The sequence below is a fragment of the Notolepis coatsorum genome (genome assembly GCF_963971535.1).
Source record: "Notolepis coatsorum genome assembly, chromosome: 5".
NCBI classification, from domain to species: Eukaryota; Metazoa; Chordata; class Actinopteri; order Aulopiformes; family Paralepididae; genus Notolepis; species Notolepis coatsorum.
Window position 1 is genome coordinate 180,863,414 of NC_140169.1, and position 22,192 is coordinate 180,885,605.

The 22,192-nt window shown below is 41.0% G+C and overlaps 1 protein-coding gene across 1 annotated transcript in view; it reads left to right on the top strand.

Annotated features, from left to right (window-relative positions):
- The window catches only part of LOC311227880 (contactin-associated protein-like 5), a gene marked incomplete at both ends in the record, with an annotated part of 428,878 nt that overhangs the window by 339,744 nt on the left and 66,942 nt on the right, over window positions 1-22,192 (top strand). Inside the window, 3 exons of the mRNA XM_084313722.1 lie at window positions 3,760-3,903; window positions 6,856-7,027; window positions 12,858-12,964. Of these exons, the coding sequence (XP_084169848.1) occupies window positions 3,760-3,903; window positions 6,856-7,027; window positions 12,858-12,964 (423 nt within the window). The remainder of the gene's footprint in view (window positions 1-3,759; window positions 3,904-6,855; window positions 7,028-12,857; window positions 12,965-22,192) is intronic.

Genomic DNA, 22,192 nt, shown 5'->3' on the forward strand with positions numbered 1-22,192 from the left:
TACATCAGGGTCCCCCATTTTCAATTCATAGTGATATTTATGACATACACAACATACATGACATCATGACATTTATGGCATAGGGACATACATGACATACAGGTATATAGTACTGTTACATTTGTGACATATACGATATGCAAATATACAGTACATTGTTACCCATAGATCCTAACAGAGATATGCAAATATACAGTAGCCTACTCATCAATTTACTTATTTAATAGGGTTTAATTGTTTATATGTTTATGACCGATCAGCATTTTGATCCAAAAATGTGTACTAGTAGACTATTAGAAAATTTGAAATGTAAGAGACTGTGCCAACCTACCTGGGTTCCATCCTAGAGGCAAATCTTTCCTGTGACAAAATGGCATCCAATGTAATAAAAAAAGTCAACCAACGAACTAGATTCTTGTACCGGATCTCCTCTCTGGTAAACAAGAATACCCTGAAGACTCTGGCAGGAGCACTCATTCAAGGGTACTACGACTATGCTTGCACCTCATGGTACCAAAGCACCTCAAAGGCGCTAAAAACAAGATTACAAACATCACAAAACAAACTGGTCAAACTTCTACTTGACCTTACCCCTAGAACCCACCTCACCCCTGCCCACTTTGACAACCTAGGATGGCTTAGAGTAGACGACAGAGTACAGCATTTATATAGAGCTTTTATCCAAAGTGCTTTACAACTTAATGTACATTAAACTTGAAAACAAGTTTTCATTCAGTCTGTCTCGTCTCTCCCTCCATCCCAACAGGGGGGTAGTAGAGTGACTATACTGTGTATGTACTGTAGGTGTGACATGGAATGCGGCGAAAACCCCCACACACACACCATTGAAATGCTAATTGTTGGGGCAGCAGAACTGGAACACACTGATGCTTTTTTGGCTATGTCTCTCTCATTCATTAAAATCCTTAAGCTACTATCTATCCATGGGGCTGATTTGACTGTGAACTTTTTTAACCAGAGAAAGACTTTCGTCTTGTTTACATCAGGGTCCCTCATTTTCAATTCATCATAACATATATGACATACATGACATACAGATAGACAGTACTGCTACATCTATGACATACCAGATTTGCAAATACAGTACTGTTTGTGATACGAAAAGAGTCCAGAAAAGAGAGTATATACATTTGACATAGAAACTGTACATTGGAGGAGGTTGGGGGGGGGAGGTTGGGTAGGAGGAGTGGGTGGGGGACACTGTACAACTGAACAAGCAAAACTGTACATTGGAATATTGACTCCCTCCCCGCAGAACTCCGCACCGCCCCAACTCTGGACTAATTTAAAAAACTGCTCAAAACCCACCTCTTCAACTTGGCATTCAACCCCTAACTTTCTCACTTTATATGTATATGTTGTGTCTGTCCACTATGTTTGTTAATTTGTCATCTCCCCCCCCCCCCTATGTAAAGCGACCTTGGGTCATCTGAAAGGCGCTATATAAAACGTTATGTTATTATTATTATTATACTTGGTAATTTACTGTCCATTGGGGGGGTTGTGTTAGGACATTTACAGGGGCCAGTTTAGAATTGCAGTCTCCCGTAGGTGTTTTTTGAGAGTGTTTTTGAAAGTGGGAAGTATTTTGACATGTACATGGGTACCTTGGTCGTGTAGTGTATCTTGTAGACCAGGCCCATTGCAAGTTGTGTCTACTCTAAGCCATCATAGGTTGTCAAAGTGGGCAGGGGTGAGGTGGGTTCTAGGAGTAAGGTCAAGCAGTAGTCTGACCAGATTGTTTTGAGATGTTTGTAATTTTGTTTTTAGCGCCTTTGAGGTGCTTTGGTACCATGAGGTGCATGCATAGTCGTAGTACCCTTGAATGAGTGCTCCTGCCAGAGTCTTCAGGGTATTCTTGTTTACCAGAGACGAGATCCGGTACAAGAAGACAATGAAGACAAGAAGACAATTGAAGACAATGGTCGAGGTGTTTCCTGTTTCATAATACGAATTTCATAATATATTATAGCTTACTTGAATGAACAATCTCCCTCCCCACTTTACCAGCATATTTTAAATTCACAATAAAGTCTCTCTCAGTCTCGCGCCGTCCCAACATTGACAGTGGCTCGTGTTATCGACACAAAGGCACAGTGATGGATGAGGAAGTCAATACTCAATAGACCGTCGCCGACTTTGCGCCTCCTGGTGGCATAAAACAGAACAGCAGCCTGAGTTCCTAATTAATTAAAACGACGTGATATAACCGTGCGCGGCAAAGCGACCATGAATACTAAAGGCTACATCTGTACTCATTAGGGATGCTCGATATTGGCTTTTTTACCGATACCGATATTCCGATATTGTCCAACTCTTAATTTCCGATACCGATATCAACCGATATCAACCGATACCGATATATGCAGGGTTTCCCCGTCCAAAAAACTGAATAATTTCAGGTAACTAATAATTTCACAGGATATATATATAACAAATATTGTTATTGTTTTTTTATTTTTTTTAAACCGATACCGATATTTTCCGATATCACATTTTACTGCCGATATCGGCCGATAATATCGGTCGGCCGATAATATCGGACATCCCTAGTACTCATACATTGTCAGTGTCAAGAGAGGCAACGTTTCACTCCGTTGGCCCTACATCACATGTTGAATGAGTTCACCCAACAAGATAAGTCATTGGTGTTGAAAATGTTTTGCTCACAATGGAACGATGAATAATGCATAGGAATGCATTTAGTTGGGGGGGGGGGTTCCTCCACTGGCTTAGTGAGGCGGTTAGTCTAGAGCAGAGTCAGTGGGCTCCTGTGGGACTGATCATATCCTGCAACACAGTCCAGATGTGACCAAGAACAAACGGAGGGCAGCCTCCATCTGTTGGCGTTTGGAGCACTTCCTGGGTAACTGTTTGTACCAGGTGGGCCTTTTTGTCTGCTTCAGACAATAACTGAAATCCTGCATGTTTGATTGTATCGAATGGTAATACTCTGTGCTTTGGAAGCCCCCCCCCCCCTCCCGCCCCCTTTCTCTCTCACCTCACAAGCAGATGGCAAGCGCAGAGGGGATTGTAGACAAACTGCAGACAGACACAGCTTGGATGCCCTTCACTCTGAAGGCCTTGCGTTTAATAAAAAAAAAAAAAAAAAAGATTATACCTCTGAGGTTTACCACCGGGGTGTCGCTCGGAAAGGAAGAACAAACGGAATTGCAAAGGAAGACGGATTAGTCTCTGTTTATTTGATAATAGCACGGAAAAGATATGAAGTGTGTGAAGGAAATCTCCATGGCCAGCGTCTCTCGTTTGACAGCCACACAGTACATGTGAAGCAGCGACCGAACAGATGAAAGTTGAAATAACAAACAATAAGCTCTGCAGTAATTCTCCTCAATAATGCATATGGCACATGCTTGAAAGGAGATGTTCCTTATAAGCTGCATGTCGTCACATGCAAACGTTTCCTGTAATGTACTGGGGTTACGCGTGAATTAAATGACACTGCCTTGGGAGGTAGAGCAGTCGTCTGGTAATCCGGAAAGTTCCCGGTTCGATTCCTGCTCTTCCCGAGCAGCCTGTCGAAGTGTCCTTGAGCAAGACACTTTAAACCACTAATTGCTCCTGATGAGCTGGTTGGCACCTTGCATGGTTGCCGCCGCCGTCAGTGTGTGAATGGGTAAGATGTGAGGAACAAATTGTAAAGCGTTTTGGATAAAGGCGCTATTTAAATACAGCCATTTACCATTTACCATTTAAAAATGTACTGTTTTTCATCAGGTCACAGAGTGAATGATGGTCTGTGGCATTCTGTGGACATCAACATGCGGAATCTGCAGGTCACCTTGACCCTGGACAGCGAGCCAGCATCCACTGTTGAACTGGGGGAGCACCTGGACACAGAGGACAACATCTACTTTGGAGGTCAGTGGATACACAATGTATACACAGTGGATATACAAACAAATCTAAACGTGCCAGGTGTAACTTAAAGGGGACCTATTGTGAAAATCGCCTTTTCCTGTGTTTTGCATTTTAAATTTATTTTACAAAGTGAGGGGTTGTCCCAACACTGAGAACATGCTAAATAGGTGCATTCTGCCTTTTCTACAGTTCAGCTGTGACAAGCACCCTCCCATTTGAAACTAGCCATTCAGAATTGAAGCCACGTTTGGCGTAGTTAATAACGTGCAATGCATGTACGGTATGTGTGTGTGAAGATATCTTGGTCAAATGTGCATGTACAAGATGGCAAAATCTTCTCTTTTCTACCTAAAGTTTAACCTAAAATATCATTCTGACAACATTTTTAACAACATGATTGCTATTCTATTGCTGGATCTCGAGTGATCTGCAACGTCTAGTCTGAAAGTTGGATCTCAATTTCATTTGACGGTTTTAGGCTCGCACACCAATGCAAGCTGTACGATAATTATTGTATTTGTGCAATAAAAGCAGCTTGCTTGTTACAGGCACAGAAACAGCCCATTGAGAACAGGACTGAAACAGAGACGTATAGAGGCATGCTAGAATGCATCATTTGAGTGTATTTCTTTCAGCTAAAAACTTCAAAGACATGTTTAGGGCGCCTGTTCCACCCCACGGGGACGGTACCGACCCCTTTTTGACATTATTATCATATATTAATATTTTTATGAGTGATGCAATAAATTAACGTTTTTAAAATCAAACGTTTTCAAGTATTATTATCACTACTATGTCACAAATACATGTAGAATGTAAAACGTTAGGTTGGCAATAGTTTAGCAATAGGTTAAAAGTGAGTTTATATCATTTTAAGTCTTTATTTTTCACTCGCGTTTTTGACCCGGAAGCGGAAATGGAAATGTTGACCCATGGGAATTGTAGTTTTTTTGCGGCCATTTTGAAGAGCGCCTCGCCAGCTATCTGCCAGCGTCGGAATTTCTCCAATCTACACTTCCTGTGGTCCGCTATGGCGTTTCAAAGTTCAGCGTTCTGAATGAATCATATCAATAATTGTTATGATTCGCGATAATAAGCTACAAAAGGTAACGTTTTTGACAAATATTGAAACGCAGTCAGTTTCTCCACACTATTGTAATCATGTAGGAATAATTAGATCTGAAATTAGTTACAAAATGGTTACACTGTGGGAGAAATAAAAAAGTACAGTCGATTACATTAAATATCTGTATATGTTATTATGCATGCCTGGTGATACTATATCCAAATTGAACTCGGCCATTTGAAAGATACTATATGTATATATATATATAAATGTGCGAATTGGCTATAATAAGGTAATGTATAAGCATATATTCTATATTCTATAATAATATTTCAAATTGCATTGGTCCGGATGGGAGAATTCAGTACTGTATATACAAAACCTTCAATTTTATCATCTTCCCTTTATTAATTTCCTTAGATCTTTTGTACACATGATCTCAAGATGGTACTGAATGAGCTCAGTGGCAGTTTCTTAAGTTTGGTCATTATTATCATGGTTTTATTCACTGTCAAAGATGAAAAGAAAAATCATAATTCATATTTTCCTTTGTTTCATCAGAATTTAAGCAAGCCTAGTAATAGACACAATATTTCTGACACTGAGAATACATTCATTGAGGTCCATATATGTTCCTAGATACCAAGAATATGCAAATAGCCCTTGTAGAAGTGGAGCAATATTCCATTTACCTAGGTATACATTTTATGCAGATTTCACCTGGGGTGGAACAGGTTAAATACCTATTTAAGCTTAGGAACTCACTAACATTATGGAAAATGCACTTACCATCTTCTCCAGAGTCAGACAATAAGATACACGCTGTACCAATTTCCTATCTGTGCATTGGGAGCATGTCTTTTTTCCCGGGTCCTATGTTCCCCGGGTTCTATGTTCCCCGCTTTGATTGATTGATTGATTGAAAATTTTAGACCACCAGCCCTGATTCCAAACTCTAACCTTAACCAGTTCGAAAGAGGGCCTAATCTTAACCGTTCGAAACAAGGCGGACATTAATAATTAATAAAATAATACAAATTAATAAAATTTTCAATCTATTAATCAATCAAAGCGGCGAACATAGAACCCGGGGAACATAGGACCCGGGGAACATAGGGATGATCTCTGTGCATTCAGTAGAAAGCTAGCCAGCTGCAAGCTAGCCTAGCTTAGCACAAATTAATGGAAACAGATACGGACCACTAGCCTAGCTTATAACTCTGGGAGAGGTGCTAGGCTTGCTGGTCCATATACGCTTCCATTCATTTGTGCTAAGCTATAGGCTATAGTTTACAGCCGGATAGCTTTCTCCAGATAGGAGAAGATGGTAAGCACATTTCTCATAATATAGGCGTGTTCCTTTAACTTGTTGAAAAGCCCTAAAATAGGTCCCCTTTAAAATCCCCAGTACAAACTCTGTGCTGAGATCTCACAAGTTGGCAACACTATTCAGCATCTTCAGTGCTTTTAATTCCACATGCTGCCTAAGCACAGATGTACTTAGTACACCAAACTAGCTGGCCATGTAAATCTCAAATCTTCTGATGGCTGGCATTGCATTAAGCTGCTTTTAAAGGCCTCAATAATAGAGTCTTGTAATTTGATTTTATTCTCTGCTCTCTCTCTCTTTTGGTGGCCTTTTCCCTTCCCATCACAGAGGTTTATAAGCAGCACATGGTTGTCAGTCAAAGTCAACTAAAGTGTCCATGATACTGTTTTTTGGTAAACCATGGTTCCTGGAAATGCTTGCATGTTGCTAGTCAGCCGACACGCCACCCTCTCAGAGTTTCCAGTTTTGTAAGCCTCTTTTGTTGCATCCCTCCGGCAGAAGCTGTGACGGCAGATGTTGGCTTTACGCAAATACATCCCTCGCTGTCTTCCATTAGGTTGTCCTACGTTCCCCGCGAGCTCCGGCTGTAGGAATCCGACGCTGGCGTTCCAGGGGTGCATGCGGCTCATATTTATCAACAGTCAGCCGATGAACCTCACCCATGTCCAGCAGAGACTGCTGGGAAACTACAACGAGCTTCAGTTTGACACGTGTGGCATCCATGACAGGTATGACAATTAGATAAATAGCGGCACTTGAAAGACGGTGGCCTTTTGACATGACGAGCATTGACAGCTTCCCACAGAAGGTCACACTCGTCTCAAAAGCGCTGAAGCTATTGCTCACTGCAAATCTTAAAAGGTTTGTTTTGTGCCCCGGCTTTCAATTATAAGAAATTCAAGCCAGATTGATGGGTTGTCACTGTGAGTGAAGATAAAGATATAAATACTATATTATAAAAAATATAAAAATCTCTCTCTCTCTCTCTCTCTCTCTCTCTCTCTCTCTCTCTCTCTCTCTCTCTCTCTCTCTCTCTCTCTCTCTCTCTCTCTCTCTCTCTCTCTCTCTCTCTCTCTCTCACAGTGGCAAAATTATTGTCAATTATGTTAGGTGTCCCTTTGTCACAACAAAATGACACCTCAACCTAATAATAAAATGTTATAAATAATACAAATGTCAAATCTGAACATTTCCCAGACAGCACTTGAGTCCATGTTAGGACCCAGCGGCGCTGTCATTGTTATGGAAGTGTTTTGGATGGCATTATATTCACCTACATTATTAAAGAATGCTTTATTTTTTCATGAACTTCATTCTCTGTCCTTTGGTGAAACTTAAGTGCTAGAACCAGTGTGTAATTACAGCAATCAAACCATTTTGCAGAGTTCTCTCCCCTGGTAGTTTAAACGGATGTCTTCTTCTCAGGGGATGTCTATGGCTTTCTCGCACCGATCCTCATATGTATGACTATTAGCCATGGGCCGTATACTCATTAGGCTAAGCTTAGTAGATGACGGGGCAGCAACAGTTGTGTTCTCTATTATTCTACTTAATCATCAATGCAGTTTTAAAAAATAAATGAACATGGCACCTCTGCCTTTTTTTTTTAAATGTTGTATGGGAATGTTCCAGTAATTCTCTCATATAAAAGCCTCCTGAGATAATTGGCCTTTTGTTAAGGCTTTCAACCACTTAAACTTCATTGTCTTTACGATGAATTGGAAATGGGGGACCCTGGTGGAAACAAGACGAAAGTCTTTCTCTGGTCTGCATCCCCTTAACAATTGTATGTATTGAGCTGTACTGCACTGTACCCATTCTGCAATCTGTTAATAAAGTTTTCATTCATTCATTCATTCATTGTCCACTTTATTGCAGTGGATGAAAATTCTACATATCGAAGTGGCAAAATTGCGCGCTTTACAAAAGCCATGCTATGTATCAGAATAACAATAGCACACGAATAATTAAATCACCGCCTGAAATATAGTCGACTGCCATTGTACTGTTTAACATCTGAATAAAGGAATTAGAACAGCCACAGTGTCTGCGCAATACCCACTAAAGCCACGCTCCGACGGAATTGTCTACAACAAAGGGGGCTGAGATATATAATTCATGCAAGCTTGAATGGTCGGTCGTCCTGAAATTAAAGAAGGCGCTCGCAGTCAAAGTTTAATTTCAAAGCCAATGAGGCGTTAACCCCCCTGCCTTTTTCTGGGCACGTCAGCTTTAACAGAAAAGGAGCCCAGACGTGTCTTTCATGCCTCCAAACTAAATATATCTGTGTTTACAAATGCAAATAATTCAATTAGTTATGACTTATGAGTGGGGGAAATGTTGCTATGCAAGAATAAATGTGATTCTTCTGGAACTAGAGAGTTAGAAAGGTTAAAAAGAGTTTACCTGTGTGTTTGCAAAAGGTACCGATGTAAACAAACAACATTACAGCGACAAAATGAAGCAAATACAATTAGAATATGCAAAACTGAAAGCTCAGTCAGTCAAGAATGAAAACATGTGACCAATTATATTTCTTAATTTTGGTGGACCATCCATTCGTTTACATTTGGAGACCATAGTGTGTTTTGTATCAATGTTGTGTGAGTTCGGTCCATGCAGCTAGGGAAATTAGTGTTTGAACTACAGGATGCATGCTTACACCTACACACACTGTACACACAATGTGCACATTTGTATAGATACAAATAGAATAGTTAATGAAGGCATCATTTGTATTTAACCAGCTCACTCAAATCCTGACAATTCACTACTCTGTGTTATCAGAAAGGATGTGTTCAAGATGTGATAGGGACAAAAAGGTTCACAGTCATATAAAATGAATGCAAGTAAAGTGAAATTCCAACCATTATCAAAATAATTATAATTATAATTATTGTAACTGAGGGGTACAATTCCCTGACTGTATTGAGAGTATGGTATTATTAAACCACTACTTAGTTATGTACTTTAATTACTGGCCATACAGTACATGAATATATATATATATGGTGAACACCCACACAAGAATACGGCAATGACACATAAAGTTCTATTTAGAGGGATTTATTATTATCAGAGCAAGCAACGTTAAGTTACAGATTGAGAATTATACTCGCGCTTGTAAGGCGAAGAACACGTAAATATGCCAGCGCTATATTATGCGCTCTGGGCACCTTGAGATGCTTGAGGAGGATGGCATATTTGTACGACTCATCAGGGACGTCGGACATCATAGTCTCTAAGCACATCCGTAATTCCGTGTACTGTGCTCTGTCCTCGTGTGTAAAGTCTGGGAACGTCGGTGTGCCAAGGTACGATGCCATGGATAGCTGGCACATCGGTGAGCGTTGGGGAAGACGCCTCCTGGGCGAGTCTCCCCGTACGGGTTGTCGTGGGCTGGTACTTGGTGGGTACCAGAGGCCGGGTACCCAGGTGCTGTTCCTCGGTGCTGCCTGTGCGTTAAACTCACCTGTGAGTTGAGTCGGGGGTTTGTAGCGCAGTGACTCGGGGGTGAAGTCTGGGCTGTACTGGGCCTCCTGGTCCTGAGCACGTTGCTGCTGGTGGGCCTGACCTTCCTCCTCTTCCTCTTCCTCTTCTAGGTCTTCTAGGTCTTGAAGTCTTCTATTCAGTCTCTCGGCGGCGTAGGCCGGTTCTTCCCGGTTGCTGGGTCTCGTATGGACCGGTCGGGGAGGGGGTTCGGAGACGTAGATAGGATCCTTCTGTTGGCCGGGTTCCGGGTCACTTGGTCGGGTAGGGGAAGGTGCCCTAGACCCTTGGCGTGATGATGTCCTGGAGCTAAGTGCGGAGAGAGGGGGTGTCGCCCTGGCAATCAATTGTTCTATTATCTGCGCCTGCAGCCGGTCGCGCTCTGCTTCGCGCTGGGCGTGGGCTGCGTCGCGCTCTGCTTCGCGCTGGGCATGGGCTGCGTCGCGCTGTGCATTGGCGGCGGCGCGCTGTGCATCGGCGCGGTCTCTTTCAATGTTCTCTTCCGTCTGGAGGCGTCTGGTCTCCAGTCGTATGCGGTCGTCTTCACTCCTTTGTTGCGCCTGGAAGCGCTCTTGCTGGGTTGCAGAGTGTTCGCGTTCACTAAGGGCTTACGCTTGGAGTTGTGCGTGAAGACGCTCTCGTTGGTCTGCAGATTGTTCGCGCTCGCTCGTCTGTTGAGCCTGAAGGCGTTCTCTTTCCATGGTAGAGTGTTCGCGCTCACTTAGTTGTTGCGCCCGGAGGCGCTCTTGTTCCATGGAAGAATGTTCGCGCTCATAAGCGTCTGTGCTTGGAGTCGATCGCGTTCAGTGGAGGCTGCCAGGGTGGCGATGAATGCCTGCGCCAGCATCTGGTCCGCTTCGCTGGGGGATGACACTGACGGAGGTGATCGGCTTCTGACAGTGCTCGTTGGAGATCTGTTCTCTTGGCGCGCCTCGAGGTCCATCTCCTGGGCGCGCTTCTCTTCTGGTCGTGTGTCGGGTTCTGTCCCTGGAGCGCTTTCTTTATCCTGGAGCTCTCCGGGGACCATCCCGTTGACGTTGTCTGGGGGTATAGTCATGTCATGTCCCCCCTGGTCCCCCCCGTGAGCTTGGTCAGTTTCGTTAGAACCCACTAGGGTCTCTACTGGCGGGGTCGCCTGGTCGGTAGGATTTGACATGCTTTGTCTATCCGCTTTATCCGCATTTAACGTCTGTTTAAAGCTAGGTATTAGACTGACAGCGTATTCCTCTAGATAGGGAGGTGGCTGACGTCTGCGCTGCGGGCGTTCTAGCTTGGGAGAGCCGCTTGGGGAGTGTTCACCGCTGGCCATGGTTAATATCAATATTATATTAGATATTACACTGATACCCTCGGGCTCGAAGGACCAATTGTAACTGAGGGGTACAATTCCCTGACTGTATTGAGAGTATGGTATTATTAAACCACTACTTAGTTATGTACTTTAATTACTGGCCATACAGTACATGAATATATATATGGTGAACACCCACACAAGAATACGGCAATGACACATAAAGTTCTATTTAGAGGGATTTATTATTATCAGAGCAAGCAACGTTAAGTTACAGATTGAGAATTATACTCGCGCTTGTAAGGCGAAGAACACGTAAAGTAGGTCAAGAGCGTAAGTCAATGAGAATAGTAAGATGGGTCTAAACTGACGCCACCTGTAGCATAGCAATTACATAAGGCACACTAGTACCAGCTGGAGACACTGGGGGGTTCCCTCCGGGTGTAAGCCGGCAAGGTAGAGGAATGTTCGGGTGCAAAGTCTGGGTCAACGAGGAATAACGAGGTTCCAGATACAGGAACCAGTGCAGTACTCCATTGATCGGTAGACAAAGCAACAGCTATAATCCAGTATGCTCGACAGCATGGATGAAAGCTAGCCAGCCTCCTCCTAGAGGCGGGCTTGAGGGTGGTCCTCACTGGGGGTAGATCCCACACGATAGTGGGGTAGACGGTTCTCTGCTCCAGCAGTCACGGTACCAAAGCAATATAATCCAACCAGAAAAAGGTTCTGCAGTCGCCGGGTAGGTTCTCCGGTGTACATATCCAACGGTTCTCGTCTAGGACTCCTCGGGTGGTGGCACGAGTTTAGGCCGCCCAGCCTGGATAAGTGCTCTAGCTATATACACGACGAACCGGTGGTAATGCTGGTCACTGAAGAACGGTAGCCGCACGATACACTATAAATGATAGACTATTACTTCACATTAGAATAAGTCGAACTCAACGATACTGCCTTAAACTCTGACACTTTAGCAATATATTCGCACGCGGTTCTCAAGGCTCTATTCAGAGGCAAAGTTGCCCACTTCACGGCACGTTGTCTCGTGGTGAAGGCATCAACGTTTTAGTGCTAAGTGCTGCTGTATCCACCTGCGCCGTATTTATACGTAAGGTGAATTATCTAGTGCCAACCTCAGTTCTGTCTCGTATTACTGCGCAAACCTGGACATGTTGAGACATGCCTTGGCGTTGCCTTTGAACTTGCCATTGGGGGTATGGTCGTTGGCGCCTAGGGGTCGCTGTCCAATAGGAGAACGAATATTATGGTCTGGTTTGTACCCAGGTAAAGGGATATTCCGTGTATATATACAAAGAATATACAAGGGATATCAAACGATATACAAATATTATACAAGGGATCTCAAGCAATAAATATATATATTCGGTTTAATCTGACCCTTTGTAACAATTATAATATAGTAATAAATAACCAAAATATGTATATTTAGTTTACATATATCCATATATATATATCTACTGTATCTACACCTGTCTGTATTTACCTGCATTTTACATATCTGTAGATACTATATCTAGTATGTACATATCCTACTCTTACTAGTTACGCTGCTGGCCAGTATGACACCATACTGGCTTTATATCACTTTGTATCACTGTACATATTATACTACAACTGATTAGCACTACACTCAGTAATACTAATTTGTATATTTTGTACCCAGTTTAATAACCTGTACATTGTACATTGGTGTTCAGGGATGTCACAACCTTATCTGTACTATAACAATTGAAGTTCACAGAGGTAATTTCTTGCAGATGTCTGCCTAACCTGTGTGAACACGACGGCCAGTGTTCCCAATCTTGGAGCAGCTTCTACTGCGACTGCTCTGGAACGGGCTACTCCGGAGCGACCTGCCACAACTGTGAGTGCCCCTTCCCTCACACCACATTGCCACCAGTGCCAGTTGCCACACAGTCACTTTATTAACAGACTGAAATGTGAGCCGTATTTGAACGTGGAACATCTACACACAGTTCTCATTCAAAACGATCACATATCTTACTGAGTGGACCTTTAATTGTCTCTACACAGTCACGCATGTTGGAACTATAGTCTGGGAGGGGGGGGGGGGTGCTGGATTACTCATTTCACTCTGACTGCAGCGCTGACCAACACGGCAGTGCTGAATGCAGCAGACTGAGCCATGAATGAGACCCAAGGCTTTAATCACACACCACCACACACACAAAGGTCAAAGTTCAAGGTCCTTTTTTTTCCCGTATTTTCAGAGAGAGAGAGAGAGAGAGAGAGAGAGAGAGAGAGAGAGAGAGAGAGAGAGAGAGAGAGAGAGAGAGAGAGAGAGAGAGAGAGAGAGAGAGAGAGGGAGAGAATTGGGATCAGCCATCAGTAATGCTATAGCCACTGCACTGCCATTATTTGTTAGACTTTGCCTTGGACCACTAGCAAACTTTTACCCCACTTGGTAACGCTACAGAAGTGGCCTAATGTAAACCACAATTTAGTGAACATATGAATAAGATACAAATCACTACAATACTGCTCATCACACCAGAGAGAACAAGATAAAAGAGGGAACTGAAGGTAGTTTTGGTGAAGTTGACTGCTCCCATCATCTGTAGCTACTCTTCCTCCATAACGTTAGCTAGCAGTAGCTGTAAACAAAGAGTACTGAGAACGAAGATGTTAATCTCACTCACCAAAAACACATTGTCAAGACAGGGCAAACGTGATCAGAAGTCCGTTACAGTATCTTAACTGCTTGCAGTCCTTGAGTTATAGACGGGAGGGACAGATATAATTCCTCATTGCAAAGCTCCATAATAACGTCAGTCTGTGAGTTAGCTAGTAACGTTAGTCTGTGACTTAACTAACCACTTTCTCATCTTTGACCTACACATATAAATATGAAAATATAGATATACATACACCGGAATACACACATCTGCTATACAGTATGCATTCAAACCAGTTATGTAGTCTAATCCAGGGGTTCCCAAACTTTTCAGGCCAGGGCCCAGAAAATAAGGCGTCAGAGAGCCGCGGCCCAATGCACATCGTCGGGTTTTTTTTTTCTTTTTTTTTGCCAGGCGACCGATTTTTTAAGCCAAATATCACTTCAATCCTATTAAGTTAGTTCAAGTTAGTTATTCATTTATATGTGCTATTTATGAGAGGGCTAACTTGTTGCAAAATAATAATGATAATAATAATAGCCTCATTAAAATACTATTGTTGCTTCGGTTGTTTTCAGCGTTTTATGTGCATAATCTGTTATTTAGTTTGAAATGTTCGTTGAAATAAGTAGATTTTTCGTTTTTGTTTATTTATTAAGTTAATATAAAACCATATAGTCACATTTTAGAATACAATAGAATAGAATTTTAGAATACAACTAGAAACACTGTCCTGGCCTGCTTCTAAGTTCAGTGACCTGACAAAAAAGAAAAAAAAAAAAAAATTTAAATCATCTCGCGGCCCACCCGTGGCTGCTCGCGGCCCACCTTTGGGTCGCGACCCCGACTTTGGGAACCCTAATCGAAGAAAGGTTTTGAAGTGCCTCAAGTAAACTCAGGTCCCACTATTCAGTACAGACTTCACACATTTCTTTTCTTTTGCTCGGAGGCGCCAAGAAAACAAATGAGCAGTATTTGTAAGCCTGATTTAATAACCAAATAAAACATTTTGTTTTGTTTTATGAGGAAGTGATATATGCCAGATGCAATATCAACCCAGTTACATTATGGCATTACATTTATAGGAAAACAAATATAGATGTAGCGTTTAGGACTCTCCACTATTAGGCCTACTACTACCACCGTGTAACCGCCGTGCTGACGGGATTAATTTGGAAGCAGATTGCTGTTCTGTTATATGCCACCAGGCGGTGCAAAGTCTCGAAATATTTAATAGCTGTCTATAGAATCACTGGCAATCACCAATGATTTCTTCCAAATGAAGCCGTTAAAAACACAGACGCACACACATATAGTCATATTTATTATTATAATTATAAGAGAATAAGCACAAGTGTGTATGTGTGTGTCTGCCAGAGGGTTGCTGCTGCATCTTAACCTATTAAGCCCGGAGCCCTATTTTCAGAAAATCCGCCTAAAACTACATACCTTAGGCCATAAGTAAATGGAAGATTGCTCCACTTCTACAAGGTCCATTTGCATGTTCTTAGTATCTAGGGACATCTATGGATCTCAGGGAATGTATTCCCAGTGTCAGAAATATTGTGTCTGTTACTACTGTAGGCTTGAGTAAATTGTAATGAAACATCTTTGACAGTGAATAACACCATGCTCAAAATGACCAGACATGGAAAACTACCACTGAGCTCGTTCAGCATCTTATTGAGATCATGTGTACACAAAATATAAGCAAATGAATAAAGGGAAGATGATTAAACAGAATGTTTTGTAGATACAGTACTGAATTCTGCCATCCGGACACATGCAATTTGAAATATTATTATAGAATATAGAATACCAGGCCTATAAATTACCTTATTATAGCCAACTCACACATCTATGGATCGGGCCAAATCGCCTCTTTCAAATGGCAGTTAAATTTGGATTTAGTATCTCCAGGCAAGAACCGTGAATGAAATCTACTGTATGTACAATTCCATTCTTATAATGGTTATTCGTATTATATCGGATTGCAACGCGGATTGTTGCTAAACGTTCACAGAAGGTATACACACTAACTGTGCTCCAATCTATGCCAATAACGTTTAGTTTTGTGATAGAGAATCCAGAGAAATAAGAGAAATAAAAACAATTCACGGAAGTAATTTGCTTGTAGGAAGCTGGAATCGGCTAGGAAATGTAGTTTTTAGAAATTTCAACACTCATTGAGAGCTCTGGATGCCCTCTCCTCATATGACTACAAACAGCGACGCAGCGCTAATTCAAAATGGCGGATATTCGCTAAATTATGAAGACATTCCATAAACTAAAATCTCACTAATAACACTTTAGACTATTGGTAAACAAACGTATTGTTGAAAATATACATTATGGCTGCTGTTTTGACAGGATTAAGGTCTTTACTCTTGGCTACATTTGGAAAAGAAAACGCAACATTATGTCATACAGTCTGGAGAGATTGCTTTATGACGTGATGTCATATGTGGTCCACCGGCGGACCACTCGGGCTAAAGAGGTAAAGCATTTTAAGCATTTTATGAGCAAACGAAATTCGTTTGATTGGACATTTTGTTTAATTATATCAAGCGGAGAACTGAGCAATTCGGCACTACTGAAAGTAATTTCAGAACACTGCCTCTTGAGTAATAAACTATCGATTTAAATGGAATCCGTTAAACTGGAATCCGGCACAAACCTGGTAGCCACGCTGCAGTGCAGATAGTCCTAAGCACTACAACTGTAAATAAATAAATAAGTGCAGTAAGTCAAGCCAAGTCAAGTCAAGAGTTTTATAAGTAAGGGGAAGATGATGATGCCCTCAGTTCCGACGTGCCTGATTGTCTACATAAACTGAAAAGTATTACACTATTATTTTTTTGCTCATAATAAACAAGGCCTCAACACGAATCTATGTAGAGAGGAGAGATAAGTTCACCTGCTCGCTGCTCCCACTCACTCTGCCCCCCCCCCCCCCCCCCCCCTTTTAGTAGCCAGAGGCATATTACTGCTTTCAAGCCATCCTTGCTACACCTTATCAATATTAAAATGCCACTCTTACAGGTGAGGAGGCGGGGGTTGGGGCCCCGATGCATTCAGCGCCCTAGGCGAGATTTTAGACCGATGGCACGACACTCTCACCAGGACCAATCCAGTCACACCGCCCTGCTCCCTGGAATTCAGCCATAATCACTCATTATCAGCTAGTATCCAACCAACACACTCTACGTCACCCTCAATACACAACCACACTTTTATTTCAGTTCTTCCAGAAAGCCAGAGCAACAACCTATGGTATTATCTAAAACATTTTATCCTGAGAAATAGGGCAGAATATAACAAATTAAACATTATGCCCTAACTTGAAAGAAATCACTGCATAGGCCTACTTGCATTCATTGTACCTCGGCACAATAAACTCTTGTTAAACCAATGTTTTGACATAGACTCAACCCTGATTGAGTTCAAACATTGGCCCAAATACAGTTACTGCATCAAGGCTATCAATAATCAATAATTAAGCAGCATATTATGCATACAAAAAAAATTTAATTTGATTTTATGGATATAAATCTAGAGCAAATGGAAAAGCTTCTCTTGTCCATACAGTGTGATAAACCTTGTGGTCATGATAACTTAGATGGTAAACTGCTCCAGCTGGCAGCCAGAATTGTAGCAAAGCCACTGTGTCATATTTTTTTATCTATGTCTAAGTGAGGGTGTTTTTCCTCAAATGTGGAAGATAGCTAAAGTCACTCCACTTCCAAAACATGCTAAACAGCCTTTTAATGGAGCAAATAGTCAACCTATTATTAGTATTTTGCCAGTTTTAAGCAAAATCATGGAAGGTGTTGTTTTTAAACAGATTCAGCATTACCTCTCAGAAAACAGTATCAATTCTCAATTCCAACATGCATATAAGGAGGGTTATTCTACATGTACAGCTTTAACACAATTAACAGATGACTGGCTACAACAAATTGACAGGAAGCTAATGGTGGGTACTGTACTACTGGAATTCAGTGCAGCTTTTGACCTCATAGATCACATTGCTGCTCAACAAACTAACATATGGTTTCAGAACTGCAGTTAACTGGATACAAATCTATCTATGTAATAGACAGCAATGTGTTGTGTTTAATGGTACCCTGTCCAACTTTAAATCCCTACAGTGTGGAATTCCACAGGGAAGCTGCCTGGGGCCCTTCTATGGCATTTTTACAAATGAGTTGCCATGGGTATTAGAAAATACATGTATGAGTATGTAGTAGTAGTAGTAGTAGTAGTAGTAGTAGTAGTAGTAGTAGTAGTAGTAGTAGTAGTAGTAGTAGTAGTAGTAGTAGTAGTAGTAGTAGTAGTAGTAGTAGTAGTAGTAGTAGTAGTAGTAGTAGTAGTAGTTTAAGACAGAAGAGCTTAAGTCCTTCAGAGAGAATTGAACTTAGTGTCCACTTGGGTGTCTGAAAACAGGCTGAAGTTAAACATCTCAAAAACCAAGAGCCTAATATTGGGATCCAAGCATGCTATAAGAAAAGACGTGAAGCGAAGTATATCTTTAGACGGAACAGTTATTGAGCAAGTTAGAGAGGCAAAGCTATTGGGTGTCACACTTGATGGAACACTCTCATGGTCAACTCACACCAACAATGTGGTTGCCAAAATGAGCAGAGGTATTTCAATGATCAGAAGGTGTAGTTATTTTCTAATCGATCTGATATTGAAGCAAGTGATACAGTCATTAGTTCTTTCTCACCTTGATTACTGTCCAGCTGTCTAGGGATGGGTACCTTTCACATTTGAACCAATACGGTACTGGTACCGGTACCTGTGAATCGATACGGGTACCCAACGGTACCTTTTTTCGGTACTTTAGTCTCAAAAATTTGTATTTACCTACCTCAGTCGTGAAAAAAATAATCCAAACTTCAAATAACTACAATTTCGACCGTTTTCGGCTTGCCATTGCTCCGACTGCTTTGTTGTTGAATCAAGTCAAATCCTAGGTAAGCATATATTGTGCGTGTGAATGTGAACGTTGACATGAAAAGAAAAAAGCAAAAACATTTTTTTTCTCTCTCTCGGTATCTCACTTGAATCGATACTCGGTAGTACCGACGTGTTTCGGTTCTGTACCTCAAAAGTACCGAATTCGGTACCCATCCCTACAGCTGTCTGGTCGAATGCCTCAAGACAAGAGCTCAATAAGATCCACCTCACTCAGAAGACAGAGCGGCCCGTCTGGCCCTGAACTGCTCAATGAGAAACAGTGTGGAGGGGATGCATACCAAGCTGTCGTGGTTGAAGGTGGAAGACAGACTGGATTGCAGCCTGATCTTGTTCATGAGGAATATATATATATATATCTCAAGACAACCTATCTGTTGGTATTCACAGCTAACATGTACACATGATCGACACAAGTATGGTACTAGGCATGCCTGTAGGGAAACGTTCACAGTTCACACTGTTTATTTGTTTATTGTTATTTGGACTTACAAATATACATTCTGGAATAAAATAAGTAAAAGAAGAACAGTTCAAATGTGCAGGAAAGGTTAAAAACCCAAGGGCTTATAAGCGACCTCCCCTCTTAAACCTATATAGGATAACTACACAAAAAAATCCCCCCCCCCCCACATTATGCACAAACACACATGCGCATATCCCTCTCACATACACACAGATACATACAATACAGCATTATACAACTGTTATAATGTCGGAAAAAATAAAATAAAAAAGACTTTACACAAATACACATGGATACTATTAGACTACAGGATCTGTAGTTCTTTTTTAAGCTTACTTTTAAATATATTTAAAGTGGAACATGTTTCTATTAGATTTTGTATATCATTCCACATCACTGCACCTTGATAAACAAATGAGAATTTGGCAACAGAGGTCCTACAGAAAGGAATGCGTAAGTCTTTATTTCTTCTTGTGAGATGTGCATGATAATGAGAATTAAACTCAAAATAAGTTTGAAGAAAATTTGGCAAAGTTTTGAAACCTTCTTGCAAACAATTTCACAATGATTCTTAACACTTTCAGTGCCACCACGTGGCGCCAGAGTTAGCGCTTGAATGCCACCATCCACTTTAATGTTAACGTTAATATCGCCTAATCTATGTTTTAAATTATGGCTATGTGTCTAATCTGCCCGTCGCTTATCAAAGAATCATTTTCCAGTCAGTGCTGTCAAGGCAGATTGGTTTTTTATCGCTTAATTTCCGTTTGAGAGCATTTTGAAAAGCACCCGTTTTGAGGTAAAAAAAAACAGCCCATTCTGGGCCATTCTGTGATAATCGTCTTTTACTGGAATATTCCAGAACATTGATATTTGTTGGCCTATTTATGAATCGTTTTCAAATAAACGCTAGATGATCAATATTATACGTACACGCACTTACATTCGAGGCGCGCGCTGATAATAGCTGCTTTCATTTCCTCGTCGATTTTACAGTGAAACCGATAGAGTACATTTCACAAAACAGCTTATATCTTCATCAAAATGAGTCTGATTATCCTAACACTGATAACATAGATTCCTTACCTGACATCAGATGGTATCCAACTGGTATATTCCAATTCCTGATCACCATTCGAAAAAATCGATAAGTATATTGATCTAACGTGATACAGTAGAATTCATTCTCCGCTGCGCTCAGAGGATCCATAATGAACTGTGGTAACCCCGGCTGCATCAGTGGACTGGAAAATGTGGAGTACAGGATTTTTTCCGCATCCATTTTCATTGAGTCCATTCCAAAATCCCTTATGTCATCTGGGAGACGATAAGGGGCGCTTTTTTCCACATCTGATCGCCGGCGGCTCTCGGGTAGACTAGGGTAGGCTCGCGTGATGCAATATGATTTCAGTTCGCTAAAAAAAAATACAATAAAAAATTCCGAGACATCTCGTGAGTGGCTTTCAACGTAATATTAATAATTCCGAGAAAACTCGTGAGTGGCATAGAAAGTGTTAATAGCAGAGTTGCTCATCGATATTGACACCTAAGAATTTCACTGATGAAACTTGTGCAAGTTCATTGATATTGATAAAAATATTGGTTCCGTCTGAGATGTTTTGTTCTTATTTAAAAAAAATTATGAAGTTAGATTTTTTGATATAGAGTGCTAACTTGTTTAACTGAAACCAATAGGAAAAATGAATGAGTCCAGAATTTGCTTTATTAATAAGGGAATCAAAATTTGTGTCAGTGACGAAGAGATTTGTGTCATCAGCAAATAATATAGGTGACAATAAACTGGATGCATTTGCAAGATCATTCACATAAATCAAAAACAACAAGGGTCCTAGAATGAACCCTTGTGGAACACCACATTTTAGTACAGCCAGCTGTGATCGATTACCATTGAAAACTACAAATTGCTCTATGTTGTTTAAGTAATTCTCAACCCATTGTATAACCTGTTTTTTAAGACCATAACATGACATTTTTGATAATAAAATCTCGTGATTCACTGTGTCAATAGCCTTTGATAAATCTAAGAAAATGCCTAAGGTATATAACGTTCACACTGCTACTACCAAAATCCAATGCAGCAAAGAAAACTGTGTTATATAGAGCCATGTCATATTGGAATAAACTGCCAGTACATCTTACTCAGATAACCAGTAAGATACGTTTTTAAAATAATTTGAAAAGAGCATTGAGAGAAAAATAAATTAGTTTACATTAAAGAAAAAAACAGATACTGTAGTTTACACTGTAAAGATATGACTGTCTGAGAGTTTAATCCCTTTTATTGTATTTTCTGTGATCTGATACTCTGTTTGTGTACTGTAATGCTATTTGGAATTATTTTTATATGTAGTTATATTGGAATATATTTTTAAATGTATGCTACTATAATGTTATGTATGTATGTACTGTTTTTGTTGTGTGTGGACCCCAGGAAGACTAGTTGTTGCTGCAGGGATGACTAATGGGGATCCGTAATAAAAGAAAATAAAGGAAATAGAAAATGAGAATGTGGAGACTGTACAGATTGTTATTTGTGCAGAACAGAAAGAGCACCTTTTTCACATTCTTCCCCTGGAGAGGGAGAGCTTCTCTGTACTTCCCTGAAGTGTGACTTGCATGTGTGATGTCACTTCTACAGTAGGTCGAACCTCTCATAGTCCAATGTGTGATAACTTGACACCTTTAGCTTCAGCTGACGCAGGCGGCTGATTTGGATTTCCTGGTAAAATAAAATTTAATCCGGGTGCTTGTTTCCAATTTGCATATTCATAGAACCTTGAATTCTTAATGAGGGTAAATGTGTAAGGATACTGAACAATGTTTGAAAAAAACATTCATACAAATTGTTATTCAATATATAACACCTACGGTATGAGTCGTGACTTAACTTTGACTTTTATCCAAAGCGACTTACAAGTTCTGTACGACAAGCCATCAGGAAGAGCACAACTCTATCAGCTGAGTAACAATGTTCATCAAAGTGTTGAGT